This window comes from Vicugna pacos, chromosome 6 (genome assembly GCF_048564905.1).
Source record: "Vicugna pacos chromosome 6, VicPac4, whole genome shotgun sequence".
NCBI classification, from domain to species: domain Eukaryota; kingdom Metazoa; phylum Chordata; class Mammalia; order Artiodactyla; family Camelidae; genus Vicugna; species Vicugna pacos.
Genome location: NC_132992.1, coordinates 11,700,348 through 11,728,108, shown reverse-complemented (window position 1 = coordinate 11,728,108; position 27,761 = coordinate 11,700,348). Strand labels below are relative to the sequence as shown.

The following is a 27,761-nucleotide window of genomic DNA, read 5'->3' as shown; positions in this document are numbered from 1 at the left end:
ACGTTAGGAAGAGTGTACAATAATGACAACCACAACACATACACACAAATACTGTAACTAAAGCAGAGCTAAGAATAAACATACCTTTTCTCTCCATTGCTGAGACCAGAAGGCAGCTGAAGGTAGAGGTAGAGTTTCTCTAGGTCTGTAAACTTCTCAACTTCTTGCTGGTTAAAAGGATTAAAATGAAAGATCACTTAAAAAATTTTTGTTTCTCCCTCAACAAAATTTACTAACACCTCCCTAAAAAATACTGACTGTTTAAATTTAAACCAGATGGAATGAATCATTTGCCAAAGAAAACAAAATCTAGGCTTTTTTCTCATCACTAAAATAATACGGTTGCTTGATACATTTATTGCACATAAAAAGTTGGTTAATAAGAGAAAAATGGTACTTTACTGTTAACTCTAATACTCTAGGTATAAATAAAATCATAGACCAATGCTTAGACAAAAATTCCTCATTTTAAATCACATTTAAAGAAGGAGGGCTGTACAATATTACAGGAGAAGTACTAGACCCGGAGTCAAGAGACTATTTATTAGCTGGTCAAGGCCTAACCATTTAACTGGTTACGAGGCTTCCATGTGCTGGCAAATTTTCCTTAGAAATGTAAAATGAATGAGGATTTCTAGGATCCTTTTCTAATTCTCAGAAGCCTAGAACATGTGACTGATGATGCTACTGTCACCTGGGGTGGAACTGAAGTTTAAAAAATACAGCCATCCCTCCATATCAGTGGGGGATTGGTTCCAGGAACACTCCTCAGATACCCAAATCCACGGATGCACGAGTCCTTTATATGAAACAGTGCTGTACAGTCAATCCTCCTTATCCACAGGTCCCTCCATATCCAAGGAATCACGTTCAGTCTAGGATTGGTGCCACAAATGTGGAACCCTTGGATACAGAGGGCCAACTGTACCAAAGCACAACCAACAATCCTTTCCACACTATGCGGATGGAATTATTCTCTGACTCGCAACAGTGGCTACTATTTGGAGAACCTACTTGTAAAATCCTCTATCACTACTGTTCGGCAACTATGTCATTTTTGTCTAGAAATGTACCCTTTAAAATAATTTCTGCTATACAGAAGACTGTAGTTTTCTTTCCCGTCTGAGTTTGCCACAGGATAGCTTTAAATGTGCCAAAAATCCTACTGCAGTAAAAATATAATAGAATTTTGGTAGCCTAATTCGTTACAATTAAATTGCATTGAAACTGAAAATATGGACAGATTATTGGCATTCGTGGTAGCAGAATTTATTCTTACATAAAGCACAGCTTAAACACAGATCTAATTTTTAAAAAGAGCTTAAAATGATATAATTTAGCCTATTCTTATTCTCACCAGAATTCCTCCACAAAATAGTTTAATCTTAGAATTTATCCATAGGATGATTTAATCTATCAGTTACATGCAATCAACACCCAAATCCACATTGTTTTCATTCTACTGTCTATGGAATATTTTCCAATTAGCTCTTGTTCTAATACCTAATAGATATACCAGCAATATCCTGTAAACTCTCCCCTCAACAACAACAAAAACACACACACACACATAGGCATTTCCTTTCTCAGTTGTTACTTAACACCTTATTGTCTCTATTTCTCAGTGTTCTGTTTTGGAGTCTGCTTAATTTTGTTGCTCTGAGTGTATTCTACTCTAATCCTTTACTTAGCCCTCTTAACTCCACCATGTTCTTCCAGTCTCTTTGTTTTCCCAGACACCATATTAGTCTAAGTCTTTAACTTTCTTTTAAAAATAAAGGAGAATTCATTTACTCATTTATTTATTCATATATTTTATTTCCTGCCATGTTCCACAAATGATTTACGGTAACTACGAACTTATACTGTGTATCACAACCTTTACAAAGACTGGAAACAGACAGATGAACAACACAATTGTCCTTGCCCTTAAGGAACTTAACAATGACTCTTAGATTACCAAAGATGTCTAACCACCTGCTTTTCCTGCCTCTTTTTCCCACTTGAACCTACCTTAAATATAGTTCTTAAAATACTTGTTGAATATTATTAACATCACCCACTTAATCCCAACAGTGCTTGTCATATTAAATCTAAAATAGACTGTTACCAAAAAAAAGCATCATTATAAGCAGCTATAATTAATAATACTGTATCGTATACTTGAAAGTAGGTAGGACAGTATATCTTAAAAGTTCTCATCACGAGAAAAAAATTTTTTTAGCTCTTTATGGCGATGGATGTTAACTATTGCGGTGATCATCTTGCAGTACAGGCATACCTTGAAGGTATTGCGGGCTCAGTTTCAGACCACTACAATAAAGCGAATATCATAATAAAGTGAGTCACACAAATTTTTCTAGTGCATGCAAAAGTTATCTTTACCCTATACTACAGTCTATCAAGGGTGCAACAGCAATGTCTGAAAAAACAATGTACATATGTTAATAAAAAATACCATATTGCTAAAAAATGCTAACAATCATCTGAAAATGCAGGCTTGCCACAAACCTTTAACTTACAAAAAATGCAACATCTGCAAAGTGCAACAAAGTGCAATAAAATGAGGTGTGCCTGTATATACAAATACTGAATCTTTATGTTGTACACCTGAAACTCCCGAAGTATTATGTCAATAACACTTCACTTATAAAACAAAAAAACCCACCTCATTTTTGATGACTAAGAATTAAAAAAACTTAATACTGTTGGAGAAACCTTGATTTATATATATTAGACCAAAGAACAGAGAAGAAATTCCAGAAGGGATTCAGAAGATAATCCAAGTTAGAATAAAGTGCCAAAAAGACGGACATCAGAAAAATAGTTTTAGAAAAGATCAAACCCACTGCCTTTCACCCTACCTTTCGAACAATGAAAACTTACTACTGTCAATTACTATTTCATTTGTTACGTGGGACTCAGCACACAGAAGGAAAAATTTGGAGAGTTTACTAAAACTGATACCAAAATTCTACAAAGCCAATGGGAACAAAATGATTCAAGTGTTTAGTGATGGCATTCTAGACCAGCAAGGCAGAGTTCACTTTGAGGATTTTTGGTTTTGGATACACTTGTCATTTACAGTTTTTTTTTTTTAAAGAAAGAATATATTTGAGCCATATAAACAGATAAAAAGTTATTACATAAGAAAAACTAATGTGACAGTTAATGTAAGTACCTAACATAGAAGCATGCTCTTACATATAAAACAAAAAATAAAAAGTAACAGCTACTTTCTCTATATATTTGATAAATGTGCATTAAGGAATTCTCTAATATAAAACATTTAAAATGTGGAGAATACTTTTTCAAGATACAGAAGACAACTGTTAAGATAGGCACATGCACAACTCTTATAAAAACGTGCTTATGGAGGATGTAATTCAACTGAGCACTCTTTTCTCAGATGTGCAGAAGCTATGAAATTGTTAATCACTGGATACTGTCTCCCACTTTTGCATTGTTTGAGTTATGACACTGACCGGTATGAATTATGAATTACACAATTAATTAGTTTTTTAAAGTGCTTCTGCCAAGGTTCCATATAGAATGCATCTATTTAATATGAATACTTAAAACAGCAACACTATTTGTATAAAAGTCACTTCTTTATATTTTTTCCTTTTTCATAAAAGGCACTGTAATCAGAAAACACTTATTACAAGAAACAGTGCTCTGGAAAATCTGAAACTCCAAATCACTGGCTTCTAAAACAATTACCAGTGGTATAGAAGACCTTAACCTTACTTGATTAGCAAGGCAAGAATATCATGTGGCAAGTATGTTAAACATCAGATTATCTGATATACTTTGTAAAGATTTAAATGTCAAGAATAAAAGTTTTCTGTTCCATACTGAGATTCACTGCTTGTCAAAAAAAAATTTGTTTGGCTGAATTTTTGAAATGAAGGACAAAGTTACTCTATTTCTAGAGCATTAGAAAAAAGACCAACTGCATAAATTTTTTTAAAATTATAATTTTAAAATTCAGCCATAGAAAGGAAAGAAGTATTAATAAATGCTGCAACATGGAAGAACCTTGAAAACATTATGCTAAGCAAAAGCCAGAGACAAAAAGCCACATTTCAAGTGCTTTCATTTTTATGAAATGTCCAGAGCAGTCAAATCCAGGGAGAGAGAGAGATTAGTGATTGCCAAGGACCGGGAGGAGGGGAGAAAGAGGACTGACTGCTTAATGGGTTTCCTTTTGAGATGATGAAACTGTTTTAGAACTGGGTAGAGGTGATAGTTACATAACAATGTGACTATACTTAATATCACTAATGGTAAATTTTATGTTGTATGTATTTTACAACAATAAAAATTACAGTTTTTAATAGAGCTTGGCGTATCTGGTAGACATACCTGAATATCTGACCTGACACTTCAAATGACAAACATCGACATCCCTATTCATTAGACTTAAGTGTCTTATTTTGTTGAGTTGAAGAAGTCAAGTTCTCAAAGCAAAGTTACTGAAAATGTTTCCAAGTTTAGGGGGAACCTCAAATATAATCTAGTCTGTTGAATGAATTAAGGTGATAATTTCCCACTACTGTGGTTGCAGATCTTGCCTGAAAACTTACGAGGACTTCTCTCTCACACATTTCAATCTTTGCAAGAAGATAGCCAAAAGGAATCTTTGAACTAAAGTTTGATTTAGATATCAAAGACATTCCAGCAAACCACTTTGGAGAATTTTGGGTAAAAAGATCTCCATTTACTCCCAAATAAACAGACCTGGTATGTTAATCATCCCATTTATAAGCATAACATTTACATAGCTGGTTTTTCAGAATCTTTGGCTATGAAAACAACACAATGTTACTGACTTAATGTTTCAAATGACCTAGACAGTGCTCTACTCTTTCACATCCTGGACAGAAAAGCTCATAGCAAACAGTAAGATTCAACATTCACTTTGATATAATGTGATGCAGAGAAAAATAAAGATGTAAAACAAAATACACAAGATCAAGTTATTCTGGAGGGTTGAGGTGGAGTCTGGTGTTCGAATCCTACCACTCAATGCCCTTTCCCTCTGAAGCTTTGGCTGATAAAGACTATTCACACAAGGGACTAGCACTAGGGAGCTATCTAATTCTTTCTATGAAGTGTAAGTAGAGTGGTGAAGAGAACACGGAACAGAGACAGAGGTCATCAAATATTCCATCTGCTCACCTACATTTCTAAGCCTCCTTTGCTGTTAGCTTAGGGTCATGAACTGAGCACAAGTAGTACATTTTATTTCTCAGCTGACAAAGTTAAGAATCAGTGTGTCACCTCCATATCCTTTCCCCCACTCTGTGGGGGCATGTGTTTCACTGGTGAGGTTACAACATGGCAATGTATGTCATGTGGGTTCCTGAGTGACTATGTGGAGCAGAGTCCTTTAATGATTTGTGCTCTACACATAATGTGAATGAAAATAAGCTCTTCTGGTTAGGCCACGGATATTTCAGGCTTCCTTTGTTATGGCAGCATAGCTTAGCCCATCCTGATTAATACAGAAAGTAAGACCTTTTACTCAAGCACTTCCAAGAGAAATGAAGATAATCTTTTAGATATGCAGATAAAAACGTGAGGAGAGGAAACGGGCTCCTCTCTAGTCACAAAAGGCTCCATTCACTCATATTTAGAATAGTGTTTAACTTATTTTAAAATTTCAAATTATACAAAGTATCAAAGTAGGTACACATATATCACTATCCATATTTAAAAGACGCTAACTTTTTGCCCTATTTGGTCCAGAATTCTTTGACTTTTAAGTAGATTATACAATAGTGTTATATGGACTAAAAGTAGTTTATTCATTTCTCTAATGACAGATAATTAGCTATTATAAAGTTTCATTATTTCATAGGGGGATGCAATGAAAATTCTTATCTGTGACCTTGTGTTGTGTCCTTGTGCAAGGGTTTTTTCCTATGGCATGCACCAACCTAAAAGTAACAGTATTTGCTCATCTAGGGTGCACATCTTCAACTTTGTTGGGTATTCCCAAATGGCTCCCCCAAACTGTTATATCAATTTATATTTCCAACAGCAATGCTATAATTTCTCTACATCCTTGTAAAAACTTAAGATTTAAGATTTTAACTAACATTTTAAGTATGAAAAAGTATCTTGTTGCTTTATTTTAGATTTTTTGACTGATGGTGAGATTGAATATCATGCTTTATCATTTGAGTTTACTTTAATATAATAGCCATCAAATTGTATCATGCATCAGAATCACCTGGAGAGCTTGTTGAAGATTACAGAGTTTCTGATTCAGTAGGTCTGGAGCAGGGACCTTAAGAATCTGGATTTCTAAAGAGTTCTCAGTGATGCTGATACTGCTAGACAGGATCACATCTGAAGAACAACTGCTCAGGAACTACACATTTTAAAATGGGGATATTTATCATATAGTCTGTATACTAATCTTCTATCGCTTACAACTGCTAATACCTTCTCCAAGTTGTAGCTTGTATTTGCATTTTGTTTTTAGACTCTTGAGATGCAGAGAAGCTCTTAATTTCCTGGCAATCAAATATACCAATTTTTTCATTTATAATCTATGCTTCTTGTGTCTTATTTTGAACTCCTTTCCTATCTCAATGTCATTAAGATGTGCCATATTTTCTTCTTAAAGTTTGGTTTTCCACATTTAGGTCTTTAGGTATTTAATTCCACTGAAATTTTTTTTCTATAAGCTATGAAAAAGAAACCTAATTAAAAAATTTTCCATATGGTTAGCTAATTTTCCTACTATAATTTACTGAATAATTCACCAATTCCCTTCTAATTTTCATGCCACATCTATTGTGGGATTTTTGTTTATTAAAGGTTAAAAATAATGCCACTTTGACTTTCAGTATTTAAAAACAACTTTCACTGAGTTGGAATTTAATTGAGGAAAAAATCTGACAACTTATCCTTGAGAGGATCACAAAACAAAATGTATGATTCATTGATCCTTCTTGAATTTGTGAAATAGACTTTTCATGTAAGAATATTACCCAGTAAGTGATTAGTACAGTAATAAAGTAGCTTTGATGGAGTTTTTAGAACTGTGAGGCTAACAGACAAGTCTTCTATTAATAAATTAATAGTTAATAAGATAAAGGACCTATATTATATATTATAGATAAATAAAGCAGCTGCTACTTGAGTCTGATTGGTGGACCTTTCAAATCTAATCTATCTAAAACAGCAGGATATAGTGGTATATGATAGAGAATCAGAAGTCCTGGACCTGAGTTCCAGATTTGCCACCTGTTAGCTCTGTAATATTAGGCAAGATGAGCATTAATTTTCAAGTCTGTAAAAGAGTGACAAAATGCCCATAAAATTTCTGTAAGGATAAAAAGCAATTTATAAAATTTACCTATGAAAGGTATTACTATTACATAAATATTATTCTGAAATATATAATTGCTTAAATCAGGTTCTGGGAAAAGAGTTTATAATTCAAATTCTATCAACAAGTATAGACTATTTTATTTGAAAAAGCAAGGTATCTTAAGAAATTCAGGAAATATTTAGCCTGTTTTTTAACCTCCACTAACTTAAGATATACACAGTAAGAGCAAGGCTACTAGGTTTTATACGTGAGCATCAGACTTGGCCACAAGTAACTGAAGACAATGTTCATGGACTTTCCTTAGGATAAGTGCAGAAAATGCAGATACTACTCCCTCCTGAGCCATCAAGATGAAATCGAAGTTAGAAAACATTTCTGACAACAGTTGTGATAGTAGAGAGAAAGGAATCAATCTAAGCAGAACAGGTCAGAAACAAAAGCTTTTCCCAGGCTGGACTTGGAAAAAAATATGCATAACTTTCCACCTGTCTTGTGTCACTAAAAAACATCTGAAACAATATTCTGCATTTCAAAAACTGAGTTAATTTTTAGTGTTTCTGCTTGTCCGCTAAGGACATCTGCCTGAACTGTCTAAAACATACCAGATAAAATACAGAGAACCAGGCAGAATTTTCATTGTTTTATTATTAGAACTTGAAAACAACCTTCAAGGAGATGGTAAGGAAATACGTTCCCACTATTTACTGGCATAGAATACAGTTACAAGGTAGTCTGAGTGGAGAGATTTGCTCTTGTTTTTAAAGACCATCTTGAATCACGTTTACCCTACAATTTCTCAAATATTATTAAAAAAGGATTTCTTCTGTTTGACATAAATTTCTTTGCAGTGATGTGTTTCTTACTATGAGACTTTCCTCTTCAGTGTTACTCGTCTTCTTTTAAACAAGGTCACAAAACTGGGGAAGAGTTGATGCTTATAAACACAGCAAAAATTAAAGACTTAATTCAGGAGCTTTCACGCAAATCCTTGATGGATCATTATCTTTATTTCCAGAAGTAGCAGAAACTCTTTCGTTAAGATGTATAAACACCTTTCCATGAATTAGTCAGGCTATCAAAGGCAGAGTTCTGATGGAAGATGACCAACCAGGGTAACATGTCCATAATGAGTTCTTCAAACCTTACTTTCAAACTGGTATCAGAAAAAGGTTTTAAAAGAAGCTGTAATTTATATTTGTACTTAGAGTAGTTAGCTTAAAATCCAGAAACTTAAATTCTCTAGCTTGACTGTTTCTTCAGTTAAGTTACCACGTATGGAGGGAAAATACATACAATGACAGGATAATCATATCCGAATCTGTCTGCTTTTGATTTTGTAAACTACAAAACTACAAAAACAAAATGAAAAACAAAATGCGAAAAATCCTGATTTTTTTTTCCTGTCAGGAGACACTGATTCAAGACCACAGTTACTAAAAGGCCTCTTTCTTCACCAGCACCACTGACAGAAGGATGGAAAGGGGGAAAGCAGACTCTTACTCTACAGCCTTTTTTTAATTTATGGAAACAATCAACATACCTGATATTACATTCTCTCAGGCCCCAGCAGTTGTGAAAGCTGTCCTTCCACAGGATTGAATGAGGAAGACAGAGAAAAAGGTCAAGGTATGAGGACTCTATTTTTCAATGCTTTTTGCTTAGAATTCTCAGTTTGCAGCAATTTTTAGTTTTCCAAATCGCCATGAGGACCATGTGGTCATTTTTATAAGTGTGCTCTAAAATGTACTCTTCAATCTTTTTTTAGGACTTAATAAAAAGGAAGCTGAATCTCTGAAACTGAAATAATGAATAATATGGTAGCAAATACCACGGCTACATAAATGCCCAAATAACTAAAAAAAAAAGGATAAAATGTTGAGACAAGGGCATATTGCTAGGGTTTGAATAGGCAGAGGGTAGGTACATAAACCTACAGATCTGAGTCTCTTTAAAATAAAATTCAAATGAGAGCCATCTCTAAGGAGAATACTTATGCCCATAGCTAAATTCTACAAAAAGTGAACATTATGGAGTGATTAGGTAATATTTCGCTGGCTTATTTAGGCTAAGTTTATCATCAATGTTTCTGTATGCTGTTTGAAAAAACCCTATGGCTCCACTAGTGAGTGGGGATAAGGGTGGGGGCTGTAGCAAGAAGGTAAGGTTAGATCTTTTTTTTTTTCTTTTTAGAATGGAAAGAAAGGCTAGTCCCTGAAAGTCCAGTTACAATTGTTTCCAAAAAATTGAATTTGTCCTAATTGATTCTGTAACATTACATTAGTTATGTACATTAGTCTCAACAAAGGTGTAGGCTATGAAGAGAAAGAGTTAGCTCTTTAATTCCTATCTCTACTCCTAGTAACCTTTCCTTCTTTCTCCCTTAGCTTACTTTTCCGTAAGTTTGAAATAACTTAAAATGCAAAGAAAGAAAAACCAGAATACTGTAAGAATTCATTTGTTTTCTATTAGAACACATTTTTGTGTATTATGTCATTCTTTGCATATAAAGATACTAATGACAATTGAATTTTTTCAGGTAATGGGTGAGAGACTGACACTGTATTCTTTCCTGTTCTTCTCTGTGACAATAAAATGACTCTGAAAGCTAGCTGACAATGGTTAGGGCATTCTTTACAATTATGAAAGAGAAAAGTAACCAGAACTCAAAACTGGGGCCTTAGTAGCAATTTAGTCCACTTGAGTTCCTAAAAGGAGAAAAGCCAAAAAAACTAAACACATTATAAGTATATTGTCCTCCCATACTAAAAGATAAAATAACTCATGTACTAGATGTAAATAAAAAACAATAAAAGGTTCAGAGTCCTCTAAATGAATAGTGTAGCCTTATAGCGATGATTTTTTGTGATACTCAAAAAACAAAACCAGCTGTTTAAATTTAGCCCTTTGTCAGCATGCACTCCCCCACCTCCCCTGCCAGGGCAAGTAAAATCTATACAAAAATGCTCTTTTGAAAGCTACTCATTTCTTCTCTACCAAGTGGCTGAAAGGAAAAATTCAGATTCTGAGCTTGGTTTTCATGAACAGTCACCCTAGTGACACGTCACAAGATTAACCGTATTTTCTATTCTAACAATGAGCTTAAAAAAAAAAAGCCTAATGAATTTTAATTAGATATTCCAAACAAGATGTTTAGTTTCAATCAAGACTGGGTCAGGAAGTTGACCTTGGCCATCATTTAGTATTCATTACAGCAAGGATTTAAGGTGAGAAAACATGCTTTCTTCCATAAAGGAGGAAAGGGAGAAAAGAAGTCTTTTCAAATTGTATACACCTCATACACACCTCCTTAATAACACGTATCTCTGGAGGGCAGGAGCACAGATGTGCCTCTGGTTAAAAATTATTCCTTGAACAAGTTACTCAAATTTATTTCTGGGAGTGTGTTATCTATCTTAGAAAGCCCCACTCTAATAATATTAGTTTGGTTCTCAGAAGCAGATATCCTATACCCTGTTTCACACACCTTTTAGTTCCCATCCAATCACTTCAGAAGTAGGCACATTAAAAGAATTGGCTTCTAACTTAAAACATTAGCTATGGGACAGATTTGAAAAGTTTAAAAAATTAAATGCGATTCACTCATTTATTCATTCATTTATCCAGTATTGAGTGCCAATTATGCTTTAGTCATGCATGACCTCATATTTCAGTACCAGGGAGAGAGAAAAAATTTAAAAGTAAAACATCTGTTATATAATAATGATAAACACTATAAAGAAAAAGTATTGGTAGGGGGTACAATTTAAACCAGAACGATCAGGGAAGGTTTCAGCTGGAAAGTAAGAGGATAAGATGTTTTGCACCAATAGGAAAGATTCTCAAAAGGGTTATCATTAATTCTTTGTTCCATTCTACTTTTGTTTTCTACTGACTGGTTGTTGTAATGGCCAGGCGAGGCAAGAACTGACAGTAAAGAATCCATGTTACTTACAGACAAAAATAGAGGCTGTCTTCTCACTATTTGTCCTCATACACACTATTATGGCTCCTTCAATCCTGTAAAGAATAGCTCTCAGAAACAAACTGTGGTTACCAGGGGGAAATGGGGGGTGGGGAGGGATGGATTAGGAGTTTGGGATTAACAGATGCACATTACTGTGTGTAGGACAGATAAACAACAGGGAATTAATGTATAGCACAGGGAACCATGTTCAATTTCTTGTAATGAGCTGTAATGGAAAAGAATCTGAAAAAATATATATGTATGTATGTGAATTGCGTTGCTGTACACATGAAGAAGAAAAAGAATGACTCTCAGAAAAATTTATCCCCAAAAGAATCTAACACAGATGTCACAAGCTCAAATGCCAAGCAGGTAATGCAAATTATTAAAGTGAACTAAAGGTAAGAAAAGTATCTATGTTGAAGAACTAAACATATGGCAGGGACTAAGAAAACTGGAGAATATACATCATGTGGAAACAAGGATTCAGTGTCCTAAGTTTTCAGAGAAGCCAGATAGCTCATTTTTCTGGTGAACTCTCCCAATTTTAAAATTTAAAATTTGAAATATACCAACTAATTTGAAATTTAAAAACTGTTAGTATGGGACAAATGAAATACCTCTGTGGAACAGATCTAGCCTGTAGGTCTCCAGTTTAGCTCCTCTGGTCTCCAGGGTCAGGGGCTGATTCCTTCCATGGCCATGAGCACTAGGATACTTGATTAGCTGCACCAGTCCTGCTTGCTACTACCATTCAGTCCGTATCTGTGCAACTGAATGTTTTAAAATCCAAGGTCTCTGGAATGTACAGTACTTGGATTCAGAGCAAGCCGTACGAATAAGATGCCAGAAGCAAAAATGCAATGATACTAGAAAGGCTATACTCAGGAAAAATTCTCTATTGCAATGTTCCAGATATGACCCTGGTGAGGGTGCAGATACCACTGAACCTCCAACATTAGATATCCATAATAAATGAACAGACTTGCTATGGACAGACTACTTGCCTTGCTTTCCCCTTGCCTGTTTCTAACCAACTTATTACTATGTTCAATAGGATCTTTGAGATGCAGTAGTTAGTACCTCTGTTGTGATTCTCTTTTCAGGTCTTAGCTTTTATAACAGACAACTTCTGTGTGCAGAGAAAGTTGGTTCTTAAGATTTATCTAATAATAGTCTTTGGTGTCCATTACAGAAGGAAAGTTTTTATAGAACATAGACCGTTAGTTTTTGTTCATTTCCCTGTGAAGGACAAATACTAGTCCAGCATGGGTGGGAGACAGAGAGCTGAAGCATTATTTAATTGGCACTCAGAACCCAAGATATACTGACTATTGATCCAACACAGTTTCACCCTTTCAAGTTTCTACTGTACTCCTGTGCAAGAGGACCCTATGGAGAGCTCTCCCCTAGAGGGAACCTGCCTCACTACTGAAGAGTCTGAGTGATGGCATCTGTCAAAAAATATAAGATTTCTCTAGCCCCTCCAGAAGGAATAGGCATTCTGGCAACCACACATCACTTTCAACTTCTCTCTCCCAATCATAATCCTAGAAAGCCCTTCTTTGGTCAACTCTCATGAATAAGAGTGGACTTAAGTCAGGAAGCCTTTAGACTCATTTAGGAACTCATTAGACATGTTCAATTTTCACCCAGGTGAGTTTACCTAGCCTTCCTGGCACAGAGCATAACATGTTCTGTAAAGCAGATGCTTTATTAGGCTGTGTGAGGTCACCAAAAAAGGCCAATACTTCATTTTTTAAACCTCAAAGTAGCTGGCAATACATAGGAGTCCTCTTAGAATACTGGTCAGTTAGAGAGCCCTAGAAGTAAGGCAGTATACTCTGCCTAAGAGGTTTAAAGTATGGATTTAGATGGATTTAAAATAAACTGACCCTTGGACATGGGGGCTGAGGAAGCCTACCCTCCCCATTTGAAAATTTGAGTATAACTTCACAGATGGCCTTCCATATTGCAGGCACATTTGGGGATTCAGCCAACCACAGATCATGCAGTGCTGTAGCATGGTATTTAGCAAAAGAAATCTGCATATAAGTGGACCCAAGCAGCCCAAAATTGTATTGTTCAAGGGTGAGCTGTACTCAGCCTCCCTTACTCCACCTTTTAAACCTTTAACCTCTCCAGCTGAAAGGAAGAAAGTAAACAAAGACTGTCTGCTCTTATCTCTATAATCTTATTAGGATCCTCGCTGAATTGCCTAGTCCATGAGACAGAAACATTTTTCTCTGGCTTTCAGCTGATTTGCTGACAAGCTGAATGTTACCTCTTTTAATACTGACATTGGCCTTTCCTAATGGGAACCAAAATATATGGTCTTTTCCCCCCTTTTTTATCTGTTGTTAGTTCAATAACTTCAAGGCATAACTAATCAGTTTAGGGGACCTGAACATTAGAACTGGTGGGAAGATTGCTTCCTGGTGGCAATACACACCTAATACACAGTAAGACAAACAGGAAGTTCTCAATATCCTGATAGTTCCAGATGGTAACATGGGAAATTATTTCTCTTCTAGTGTAGAAACCTGGCCTATCAATTTTACTGAACACTCCCCAAATAGTGGGCCTTTCTTTGAACACCAGTTTCATGAGAACTTTTATGAGGGAAAAAAAGTCTGTTAAGAGTCACAATATACAGCAACATTTTAATAACAGCTCTTAAGACACTGTTGAATCCAGAGTTCATGAAACATACTTGACTTTAGGAACTTTTTCTGAATAACATATTAACACCCTATGGAAATATTCTCCCAAGGACCGTATTCTGGGAAACAAAAACTATTACTTCCTCTCTTCCTGTGGTGACTCTCACCAAACCAGGCCTTTTCTGCACCAGACATTCAGGATTATTTCTTTCACATTTTAAGTGTTAAGCTTGCTATAGCTTTCATGTAGTCCAATTTAACTGAACTAAGTAAGGGGAATAAGTAATATGGAATGGGCAGCTTTCAAACTCTGCTGAGGTCTACCTGATCCTCTCAGGTTGAATATATCAATAGTAAGATTTTGCCTTGACTGTCAAACTGGTTATGAAAATATAATTGGATCAGCTCTATAAATCTGTAATATTATAGATCTAAAATTGTTACAACTCATGAGAAATTTAGTTTCAGTCACATTGATAATTATTAAAGTTAAGTAAAAATCAACTGTTGCATTAAAATATCAAAAAACTTTACTCACAATTATGTTACTAAAAATATTTTCATTTGTCTTTACTGATAAGCAAGCAAAATACTAGGCTCTAAAAATAGGACAGATTCAATTTTATATTCTTCATTTCCAGTGTATTTCGTAGTGCCATAGTCTTCACAACTGTAATCAATTTAAACAACTAAAATCACTTTAGCTCTTTCGTTTTAGCGAGCATATTATGTTTTTTAAATGGCATTCAAGAAACCTGCCTGCAAAAAAGAGACTGCATTTAGAAATACTGACTACCGAAAAAAGATGAGGGTAGCTTTTAATTTTTTCTTTTCAGATTTCTTTTCAAAGTGGATAATTACTTTCAGGAATATTTCTTAACTATAAGAAGAAGAAGTAGCAGAATTTTTTAAAATTCATACATAATAACCTCGTATTTAAGACACTTAAAAAGGATATATATACCACAGTTTTTAAAAGTCTGGCTCTGGAGTCAGACTATCTGTATTAAAAGCCTAATTCTGCGAATTAGTAAGTTTTATGACTTGAGTAAGTTACTTAACCTGTCTGAGCCTATTTCTTCATTTGTAAAATGAGGATGATAACAGATTAACTTCATAGGCAAATTATGAGGACTGAATGATAAAATATGAAAAGCACTTAAATGGCACATGGTAATAAATACTTAATAAATGCTAATAGTAATAATGACAACAAGTACAAAGAAACCCTGTTTTGAGGACGTTATAGGCATATTATACATTCTTTTTGATAATTACTATTTGTGGATAATCATTCAGCAAATATTTACTGAGTATCTTCCATGAACTTGACACTGAACTAAGCACTGGGGATACAAAGACCATAAGACACAGTCTATACTACCAAAAGCTTATTTCTGGGGAAGAAAACAAATTAATCTGGTAATTACCATACCATATGGTAAGCACTTAAATATGGGTATAAAGTTTTTTGCAAGGTGCATGAAAGCAGGAGTCCTTAACATGAGAAGGTACGGCAGATAGGCTGGACTCGTATGTATACTTCTAAACACCTTCTTCATTGTCTTCCTCTGGTAGAGAGGCTAGAAAACAAAATATTCTACCTTAGTTTTCCTTGCAGCTAGGGGCACCCCTGGAGGTTGAAGTCCCTGAAGTGGGTTTTGGGACTAGAACTAGCTGTCCCGAAAATAAAGACAGGGCTTCCCGAGAAGAAAGTCCTTTTGCCGTCCTCCCTTCTTCCTGCCTTAGTATTTGAATAGAAGGCACACAGAAGTGCAGCAGCCTTCAATGATGTGACAGGACAAAAGATGACAAGCAAAAACGAAAGCCTAGGACTCCAGTGATGTTGCTGAGTTATTGCACCGCTCTTGAATGCCTAACTTTGGACTTATTAGATGACACAAACTCTCATTTCTTTAAGCCACCAATAGTTGTGGTTTTCTGTTATCTGCAGCTGAAAGCATTCCTAGTAGATAAACAAGCTTTCCAAAAAGGTTTCTGAGTCAAGTCCAAAAGGAGCAGGAGTTTTCCAAGTGAAGGAAATCTGAGAAGGGCACAGCTGGCAGAGGAAACAGCATCTCCAAAGGCCTGGAGGGGGAGGCAGCATGGAGTGTTGACACTGGCAGCTGTTCCACAATATGTACCTTCTGGCTTCTTGGACAGCTTCAGCCAGGTGATCCCCACCTTCTCTATCTTCCACACTCTGTGCTGGAGGGAGTCAGTACTCTCCCCTCAGTGGTTCCATATGGTAAGCATTCATTCTTAAATGGTTAAGTTCTGGGATGATGAACGGAAAATGTGATCCCTGCCTAATGTTTAGACTGCCAGAAACATAAATTGATGGCAGTTAAGTCAGTCAGAGCAACATTATCAATTCATACACACACAACCCCTTCAACTGAAGCTGCCATGTGTGCTGACTGTGCCAGGCACTGTGTTCACACTGCAGGCACACCTGGTTTTACCGAGCTTCCCTTTGTCGTGCTTCACAGACACTGTGTTTCTTACCAACTGAAGGACCGCGGCAGCCCTGCACTGAACAAGTCTACTGGCACCATTTTTCCAATACTGTTTGCTCACTTCTTACCTCTGTGTCACATTTTGGTAATTCTCGTAGTGTTTCAAACTTTATCAACATTATTATATTTGTTATGGTGATCTGTGATCAGTGATTGATATTACTGCTATGACTTGCTGAACGCTAAGATGATGATTAGCACTTTTTAAATCAACAAAGTTTTTTTTTTTTTTTTGAATGAAAGACTGTTTTATTAAAATGAAAGTTGATCTGGAAAGGAGCATCTTGGCTTTCTCTTTACAGTAACAACCAGGCCTGCATCTAATTTCTGTAGCAATATTTGCAAACTGCTTCTGCCTAAGTGTCTTGCAGAGGACTAACAGAAAATCAGTTATGTGCCATTTTGCTTTGCTGCAAAAAGAAAAGCTTGGAGGTGTTTTCAGTGTTTTCTTGGAGTCCAACAGGCTAAGTTTAGGTCCTATTTTCTTTTGTCAAGCTGTCCACCCTTGAGCAAGCACTCCTAGGTCTGCTTTCCCATATGTAAAATGGGGAAAACTGTATCTATCCCATGGGCTTGTTATGAAGATTAGAGGAAATTTTATATGCAGAGTGCCTCATACAGTGCTTGGCTGGCACCATGTAGGAGTTCAGTAGTTCTTTGTCTTATCCCCTTTCTATCATGGGAGATTGAAAGGAACTGGTAGAAAAACTCATTTAACCCACCTCATTATCTTTTTGTCCTTATTTTATGCATAATCACACCCAGGAGCACTAACGTGAGGGTCAAAATCAGTTTAAGAAGAAATAATCCATCCCTGGGGTGCAAATAAGCAATGATGGACTGCTTTTAATGGTCTGTGATGTTGGGCTCCCTCAGAAGGACATCAACAAAGTATTTTTAAATTAAGGTATGTACATTTTTTAAAAGATATAATGCTACTGCACACTTAATAGACTACAGTAGAGTGTAAAGATAACTTTTACATGCCCTAGGAAACCAAAAAATTTATGTGACTTGCTTTACTGCGATGTTCACTTTACTGCAGTGGTCTGGAACCGAACCCTCAGTATCTGAGGTGTGCCTGTAATTATCTCACTTAACATTTACAGCAATTTAGTGGGTTAGACACTATTATTATCATTTTTTAAAAAAACATAACTAAAGTAGGTCAAAACTGTCCAAAATCAGACAATAATGGCAATTGTGGTGGGCAAAGATTCAAACTCAGGTCTGTGTCATTCTACAACTTCAGATCTGGGCCATTCTGTTACACTGCCAGTTTCCCACAGTTTCTGACCTATTTGTCCCACTTCACTTGCTCAAATCCTTCCTGAATCCATGCAACAAAGTTTTAGTTCCCCATCTGCGATCTGGGGGTGAGAGCTGGTTATCTCCCAGGCTAGTGTGGAAGGAAGAGGACTACTAAGCCAAGTAGAACAGCAGAGAGGAGGACAATGCCGGGTGGGGGGGGGTCTTTCCCTCTAAAGGAATAAGACAAGCTTCTGTCCTTACAGGCAAAGTGTGAAGTAATTCCAACAAATAAATTCAAATATTGTAACAAGTGTACGGTCTCTAAAAGGTCTGAACTGAAGGTGGCAATACTTCTTTATATTTTAAATTGTAATATGTTTAATAATTGATTTATTAGATTATACTCATTCATACATTTAACAAATATTTATTGATCACCCTGGCGTGAACCTGGGGATATTCCAGTGAATATGGTCCTACACTCAAGAAGCCAAGAACAAATAATGCTAATTATGATTATCACAGAAGTGACTACATAATACAAATAAAGGTAAGCATGGTATAGGACAGAAGATGCATCAGACTCAGACCTGAGAAACCACAAACAACTTTCCAAAGGCGGGTGGCATCTACGACAAATCTTACAACATAACTAGGTATAGCAAAAAAAAAAAAAAAAAAAATGTGGGGAGGATAGTCTAGACCAGAGTTCTCAACTTTAACACTATTGAAAAATTTGGGCTGTTAAGTCTGTTGTGAGGTGATGTCCTGTGTTTGCAGGATGTTTAAACTGCATACTTGTCCTCTACCTACTCAATGCTGGAGAAGTCTGAGTGTGAAAAACAAATATGTCTCCAGACATTGTCAAGTGTTCCCTGAGGTGCAAAACTGTCTCCAGTTAAGGACCACTGTTCTAGACCTGCACTATTCAAAAAGGTTGCCACTAGCCACTTGGGGGCACTTAACTTAAAACTAATTAAAATTAAATTAAATTAAAAGTTCAGGTTCTCAGTCATACTGGCCACATTTCAAGTGCTTAACAAATAGCTCCATGTGTCTAGGGGCTCCCGTATTGAACAGTGCATATATAGGACATTTCTACCACAGTGGAATGTTCTAGTGGAAATTGCTGTTCTAGACTGAGAGAGTGTGTATTCCCTTCTCTTACTCCACAGGTGTAAACTACAGCTTGCGGGCAGTCTGCGGACTGAATAGAAAAAGATGAGGTCAAACAAGAAAAGTAAAGTCTAAGTACAAAGCGTCTTCAATACCTTAAGAACAACAGGGAGACAGTGAAAGGTCTTAAGCAAGGGTATAAAATAAACAGATTCACACTTTATAAAGACGATCATGATGATGCTGTGAAAAATGGAATGAAAGGGGAAAGATGAGAAGCAGAAAAATAGTTACAGTATTTACAACAAGTACAGTGATCTGGATTAACGCAGTAGCAGTAGGGACCGACAAAAATGGAGCCATTATGAAGGCAGAACTGATGGGACTTGGTGACTGACTAGATGTGAGGAAGGTGAGAAAGAAGATAAAAACAAGAATGACCACCTGGTTTTTAGGCTGGATGAATGAGTACATTCACTAAGACAATATGGTAGAAAGAATAGTGGTCCTCCAAGATGCTCATGTCCTAATCTTCTAATCTCCACAACCTGTGAATCTGTTACCTTACATGGCAAAGGGGACTTTGTATATGTGATTAAATTAAGGACTTTGAGACAGGGAGATTATCCTGGATTTTCTAGTAGACCCAATGTAATCACAAGTGTCCTGATAAGAGGGAAGCTGAGGGAATTCTGACCACAAAAAAGAGACGTGTCAGGGCGCTCCAGTGTAAGAAGGACTTCAGTAGCCTTTCCTGGCTTTGAAGACATAGCCACTAAAAGCTAGGAAAGGCAAGGAAACAGATTCTCCCCTAGAGCCTCCAAAAGGAACAGAGCCCTCCCGACACCTTCATTTTACCTGTGAGACCTGTGTCAGACTGCTGAACTACAGAACTACAAGATAATATATTTTTGTGGTTTTAAGCCACTATGTTTATGATACTTTGTTATAGGAGCAATAGGAAACAAAAAGAACTAGGTTCAGAATTTGGAATATGATACAGTAAGACTGGTTCTAGAGAAGCTGAGTTTGAAATGCCTATGTGGCATCTTAGTAAAACTGGTCAGCTGATAACAGTGGCCTATATGGGTCTGGAGTTTAAGCTGGGGATGTATAATTAGGAATCATCAGTGTACTGAGATTAACTGAAACTATCAAAGTAGATGAGATCACCATGGGCAAATGTAGACAGAATGCAGAGGACTTAGGTCAAGGAATAGAGGGCCCTAAAGCAACTGGGAAAGAACAGTGTAAGATGTAATAGGAAAACCAGGATAGTGTGGTATCTAGGCCTTAAAAGAACAAAAATGAACTAAACAAGGAAGAGGGGTGCAGTAAGAGAAATGTCAATAGAGTCAACTGAAAAAGGGTTGTCACATTAGGGTCTGAGACTGTTCATTATTTTTAGCAACAAGAGGTCATGACATCCTTGATAAACACAAGTTTCAGAGGAATGGTTTTTAAGAGAAGACTTGTTACTGGGGTTGAAGAATGAATTAAAGGTGAGGCAAGAGACTGAATTCAATCAACACTTTGACTGAACTTTTTTGACTTTCTTCTTCCAAGAGAAAGGAGTAAGACAGAGTGGTAGCTAAAGAAAGGTTGGGGGTTTCAGGAAGGATTTTTTGTTTTTAATAGATGGAAAAAATTAAGCACTTAACCATTAATGGGAAAAGGCCAGTAGAAAATGAGAGAACAAAATCACAAGAGGAAGAGAATAAATGTAGTGAATTCTGAGACAGAAGAGATGGGATTCGGGGCCTAGATGGAGGAGACCAACCTTCAGTTAAGCAGAAAGATATTTCTTCTGCTGGGAGAAAGGGAAGGAAGACAACATACAGAAGTGAGAAACTACCGAGCTGAGAATAAGAAGTGGTTTTAATTGTGTGTAATGCCTACACTGCATCTGACCATTTCCTCAGAGAAGGAGGAGCTGAGATCATCTGCTGACAACTGGAGAAAAAGAAGTGAGTTTAGGACAGAAAGTGGATCTACACTGCAAAAACGCTGAAAGAAAAATCATCTGGAATTCTATACTCAGTGAAAATACCCTTCGTAAATGAAGGGAAGTTAAAGGCTTTTTTAAGATAAAGTAACCCTGGGAGAATTAATAATAGACCTACCCTACAAGAAGGTAAGTATCAAAAGGTATTATACCCTCAACCACACAGGGGATTACAAGACAAAGCCTGTCAGACTGTTAAGAAAGACACAAGCATATGATGGCAACAGCAGCAGCAGCAGCAGCAACAACAACAACAACACACTTTAAAGACTCAGACTGTTTAAAAGGATGAAAAAAGATACGGCACACAAACATTAATTATAAGAAAGATGGAGGGGGCGAAGGTAATAGCAGACAAAGCAGACTTGAAAGCAACAAATGTCACCAGAGATAAAAACAGAAATATCATAATAATGAACGAATCAATTCATGAAGAAGAAATAACAATCCTAAATATTTATGTTCCTATTAACAGCTTCAATACATGAAGCAAAGACGGACAGAATCAGAGAGAAAAACATTCACAATCACAAGTATGAGATTTTAGTATATTTCTCAGTAACCTAAATAACAAGTAAATCAGTAAGGATCAGTATCTCTTGAAAAACAATAACCAACTGGACCTAATTTATTTATTTATACATATATATATATATATCTGTAAGTATTTATGTATTTATAAGTATATATATATATGTGTGTGTGTGTGTATATATATATACACACACTTAGGAAGAGCAGTCCATCCAAAGACAGAAAATATACACTCTTTTCAAGTACATAAGAAACACTCTTGCCTGGGGCTGCTCTCATGACCTATTCCACATGGATAATAGTGCTGCCAGAATGATGCTGTCTGTGTTTAAACATAAAAAGGAAAACATAATGACAATGAATCAAATAATAGGGAATCTTAATAAAAAGAGAGAAACTAGAACACAGAAAAACATAATCATAAAAAAAAAATTAAGCTTCAGGGACTGGAGGGACGAGAGCAATCATTTCAATGTATAATGGTAGCTTCCTAAAGAGAGGGGAATCCAAGGGAGAGGAAAAGTATTTAAAGAAATAATGGCTAAAAACTTTCCAAGTCAGATTAATCTACATATGCAAACTCAGCAAACCCAAAGCAGGATAAACACAAAGTGACCCATACTTACACATACAATTGTTAAAATGTTGAAAGCAAGAGTAGGTGGGTGAGCAAACAAAGAAGTGAATGAATTTACGAATGAATCTTGATGGCATCATGTACCAGAAAACAACATGATTAATGACTGTCTTCTCATCAGAAACAATAAAGGTCAGAGGCAGCAGAATAACACACTCAGAAATGAAAAATAGGCAAAAACCTGTTAACCAAGAATTCTGTATCTAGAAAAACTATCTTTCAAAACTGATGGCAAAATAAAGACATTCACAAAAAAATACAGATCAAGAGAATGCATTATGAGCAAATCTGCCTTTATAAGAAATACTGGAGGAAATCCTTTAGAGCAAAAGAAATCATTCTTAATTCCTGTCTCTCCCTCCACATTCAGTACATCAGCAAGCAAGGCCCACTGGCTTTATATCCAAAATATGCCTTGAATCCATCTATTTTTTTCCTCGTCTTCCACTGCCATCATCTGAGAGCCTTGAATTCCCATTTGGACAGTCTAACTGGTATTCCTGCTTCTACTCTTAATCCTCTATAAGCCCATTTTCCAGCAACAGCTAGGGTATTGAAAAGAAAATCTAGATCATACTATTCTCCTACTTAAAACCCTTCAATTGACTTTCCATGCACTGTGAATGAAATCCATACTATTTACCACACCTAAGTAAGTCCTATCTGAACTTTCTTCCTATCCTCCTCCTCTTCCTCCGTTAGTTCCAGCACACTAGGTTCTGTGGAGTCTTCAAATGTCCTAGACTCATTCCTGCTTCAGAATTTTTGTACTTACTGTTTCCTCTGTCTAGTCTGTGTCACAGGCAGATCATCTCATAAAACTGGCTTCCTATTCAGGTCTCCTCTCAAATGTTATTTCCTCAAACAGACTTCCTAATCTCCCAATCTAAGGTTACCCTACTCACCATCAGTTGTCTCCTTTTGTCTTTTAAAAATTTTGTAGCAGCATTTATCTTTATCTGAAGTTTTAACGCTTATTTATTTTACCATTCATTTAATGTCTAGCTCAATAAAACTGAAGGATAACGAGGATAGAGATCTTACTACTTGCTCACCAACCACATATAACTTTAAAACTTAAATGCTAAGAATAAACATTTCTGAACTCCTGAAAGATTAAAAAAAGCTTTTCGTTTTTATTTAGTATTTTATAAATGCCATAATTCATAACTTATACCAGTCTTCTGCCTCAGTTTTCTCAATGAAGAGGAAAAACTGAATACTCCAACATTATCTCAGATACTGAAAAAAAAAAACAGCCAGGTGGTCTTAGACAGGATCTGTATCTGTCTCGTTTACCACTGTATCTGACACCCAGAACAAGGTCTGGAACAGAGTAACTTTGCAGTAATTATTGAATGATAAACAATAAGACTCTTTAGAGTTGGGAGAGAGAGAATGCTTGGGGGGGTGGGGGTTGGCAATGTCAACCCTCCATCCCCAGTCACCACCTCCCTAGGTCTTAAGAACACTACTGAATATATTTTAATAGACCGAATTTCTTGAAGACAAGGAAACATGTCCTTTTAATTCTGTACTCCTTATATCCAACACTGGCAGACAGAAGATGTTCAATCGTCATTTTTTGAAGTAAACACAAAAGCATCAGTTTCTTCATTTGTAAAAGAGAGGTAACAAGATTATCTACTTCAGAGGGTTATTGAGAGAGAGAAAAAAAAAAGACAATAAAGAGTAAGCAAAAGGAAAAGGGGAAAACATCCCCACAAAGTCCTCTTTCCTAACTATTAGGTTAGAAATACATACAAGAACTGATCAAATTACCGCTTCTCCTGTAAGTATTCTTGTTTGTTCACCTACCTAGAAGCAAATAATAATGTTATAACCTAATAAGATCACATACTGTCTCAGCACCAGACACTATCGACCTTGCCTCCCAACAAGAAAAGTTATTAGCTTACAGGAAGGACCCAAAGCTGAATAAGAAAGCTCTGATGTCACAAGCAGAGAAAGAGGACTACCTGCAGTGACGCTGTGGGGGATCTAACAGTGCAGAGTCACTGAATACTCTAGTGCTGAGGAAGTATTCCATTAGTAAGGATTTCAAGGAAGAAGTAATTTCTATTCCAGTAGTCTCAGTATCCACATACTCCTTCCCTTATGTTTGAGAAAAATCTATAGAACTACAAATACTATCTAAACTTAAACTATTTTTGTGGCTTTACCTCCCGAAAGCCAGCAACTCAAAACATGAAAAGTATATTACAACTAACCCATGAAGTATTTTAAAAAGCTTTCATTAAACAAATTCTTAGAGTCTGTAAGTTTAACCTAAATGTAAGCTGTTATTGTGTCTTTAATTCCTGAAGTCTAGCAACCCAAATATGAAAAATATGCTATCACAACAAAACTAACCCATAAAACATCTTAAATTTTTTCTTTAAAAAATTATTTGAGACATTAGAACAGAAAAATATACATCCAATTTATTAAATGTTTAAGTGAACTTTAGTAAAGGCCAGTAAGTTTCAAAAACATGCAATTACCTCAAATTATGATTTCACCATTGATGAGATACTATAAGAAAGTATTTAGATAGATTATAGCCAGCTCACATCTAGGGTTGTAATTAAACGTCAAATTTTATTCACTAAAATTGAGTTATATTTAAAATAAATATTTACTCAAAAATAATATTTGTTATTTAATCGGAAAAGTCTTATTACAATAGAACTTTAAGATTAGTTATTTTACTTACCAAAATGCAGTCCACTTTAGATTGTATAGTTTTGCTAAAAAAAAAAAAGAAAGTTAGGTTAATAAGAATGATACATTTATTAAATAACTGAAATATTCTCAGACATGGTAATTAGTCATCTGTACTATGCAAGAAATCAGTAAAACTCCTTATTAAGATTAGGCATCATAAGCTAACACTGCATTTTTCACAAGTAAAATAAAAATCTATTTCCCGTTCATTGTACTAAATTCAGTCCTGAAGCATGCATGATCAGAATATTTTTTGAGTTCACCATTACAGTCACCGTATTGTTATGCTGTATCATTATAACATGTTTTGAATAAACAATTAAGTTTTAATGATACATAAAAGTACAGGTTCATTATTACGTACAGAAATAGAACACAAAGTTTACAATGAGTTATGATTTTTACTGTGTGCTTGTCACTCTGGACAATTTGACTAGCATTTAAAAGCCATAATGTGGTAGTATTATCTGTATTTCTAGAGACCTGTTACAAAGTAGACTCTCTTTCCTTCCTTTCTTTCTAGCCCTCTCTCATTTACACACCCCCCAACACACCCAAGAAAGGAATCCCTAGACTTAAAAGTAATAATAAAGATTAGCTAATACGGTAATAAACTGGAGAGGGAGACTACATTTAGAAATAAATAACACAGAAATGCCACTCTGTATCACTTTAACTGAACTACTGAATGTAATTGAATTATTAACATAAAACACAAATAAACCTGGCACAAAATAATTGAACTGTCATTTGGATTTTAACATAAAGTGCAAATGCAATGAAATCATGCAAAGTTCAGACAGTTTATGTACAATCCTTAAAAGATGTTACAAACCAAATTATCTTCCATAAAAGGTTCTAGAGCCAAGTAAATGGAAAGGAAGAAAAAAGTGGTTATTTTCTTTTGTATATAGCTATACAGTTAGTCTGTAAAGGAAAATCAATATTTAAATCTCAATTCAGTTAATACAATCAATAATCTAAAACTATACCTGTACTTAGATATCAAATTTCATTTTTGAACAAAGAACAAAGTATGACTGGATTAAGTTCAATTGCAAAGTTCAGAATGACTAAAAGGAAAAGTAAATGATACTTCTAGGTAAGAGGAACTGAAATTCCCTTCTCATAATCCCATAGAAGATTTTTAGAGATTTTAAATCTTTTGAGCATTTGTATAGCTTCTCACTCATTAGCAGCTAAGTGTGATGTTTTTCTCTCTTCTTAGTAACTCCCATAGTTTCCCTGAGATAAGAGGGTAATCTATAGATTAAGAATTGCTGCTCAAAAGTAATATATCAGGAATCCAATCATTTCTCATCACCTTGGTCTAAGCCATAACCATTTCTTTTCTAAAGTGCTACAGTAACCTTCTCACTGGTCTCCCTGCTTCTATCTTTCCATCCCCACCACCAACCCTGTGGACTATTCTCAACCAAGTGTCTAGAGTGATACAGACTGATAATAGTTCTTTGCTCCTCGTCTTTATCATGGCCAACAAAACCCTGCATGACTCGCCCTCTGTTATCTTTCTAATCTCATCCCATACTAGTCTACTCTTCATTCATTTGCCACCTGCCACACTGGCCTCCATGCTGCTTCTCAAGGCAGGAGTAAGACCTTGCACTGGCCTCTTCTGTCAGCCTCTAAGATGCTTCTCCCATAATTTACCTGTTCACTTTCTTCACGATGTGGCTCAATTTTACCTTTTACAGACACTTCTTCCCTGATTGACTTCCTCACGTAAAATACTCTCCCCATCACTCTCTATCCCTCTTACCCTGCTTTTTGCTTTCCATTATTGTACTTACCAAGAGTCTATTTTTATTAATTTATTTGTTTACTGGCTATCTTCCTTGACTATGATTTAACCTCCAGGACAGCAGGGTTTGTCTGTTTTGCTCACTGTTCTACTATTATCTAGCATACGTTACATGTTCAATAAAATCTGCTCAATGAATGACTGGCAAAACACAAATTCGGTCCTCCATATGAAGAAAACTCTGAAAACCTGGGACCACTTTAGAAAGTGTTTTTAGAGAAATTAATATGAAATTGAAAATGTAATTTTTCTCAAATCATAGATCTAAATACTCCCCTTCTACCAGAAACTCACTGCTCTACGGGCTTTCTAAAGAGGATGACCAAGTCTTTCTATCACAAACAACTTGGCAAATCTCTAAAAAGAATATATAAAAGACAACCTTTTAAAGAATTAACTTACAAAGTAAAATTAGAGCACTTCTAAGCTAGATTTAAACCAATCACCTAATTTAGTCTATTGATTACTTTTACTTCATACGTAACACAACAGAATATACAGAAGACCTTTACGTCCCCTTTATTTCTCTGTCCAGGCTCACATACCTCCCTACCTTCCCAAAGACAACCATCATTAATCTGATGTACAACCTTCCCTGCTGATATTTCAATACTTGTATTAGATACACACAGTATCTACAAGCAGCATATACTATTGTTTGGTGAAGCTTTTAAATGTTTACATCAATGCCATTACATTGTATATATTCTGCAAATGTCTTTTTTCACTCAACATTGTTTTTGAGATCTTTCCATGTTGATACACTTAGATAAAGTCCATTTATTTTAACTGCTGAAAATTACTCCACTGAATGACTAGATCAGATTTATCCATCCATTCCTCTATTGACAGCCAATGATGTACTTTGCTGTTTTTTTCTACAAACAATGCTGCAAAAAAAATCTTTCTATGATTCCTGGTATACACAAGCAAAAAATTTTCAGTTATAAATATAGAAGTCTATTTTCTGGGATTCATGGATGCATCTTTTCAGTTTTATTATATATCACAGAATTCCTTTTTCAAGCACTTGTATACATTTATACTTCTCTCAGCAGTAGATGACAGGCCCTATTTTCCTATTGCCCTGTGCAAAGAAAAAAACCCCAGATATATGTCATATGACCTATATTGATATATGTAATACATATATTAAAAAGTTGCCATTCTAA

The 27,761-nt window shown here is 35.7% G+C and overlaps 1 protein-coding gene across 2 annotated transcripts in view; it reads right to left on the bottom strand.

The window, feature by feature from the left end:
• Positions 1 to 27,761, bottom strand: part of RFX7 (regulatory factor X7) — a 121,317-nt gene that overhangs the window by 45,362 nt on the left and 48,194 nt on the right. For both annotated transcript variants that reach the window (XM_006210956.4, XM_015245009.3), the window contains exons 3-4: positions 24,757 to 24,790; positions 85 to 167 (exon numbers count right to left, since the gene is read on the bottom strand). In XM_006210956.4, coding sequence (XP_006211018.1) covers positions 85 to 167; positions 24,757 to 24,790 — 117 coding nt within the window. The remainder of the gene's footprint in view (positions 1 to 84; positions 168 to 24,756; positions 24,791 to 27,761) is intronic.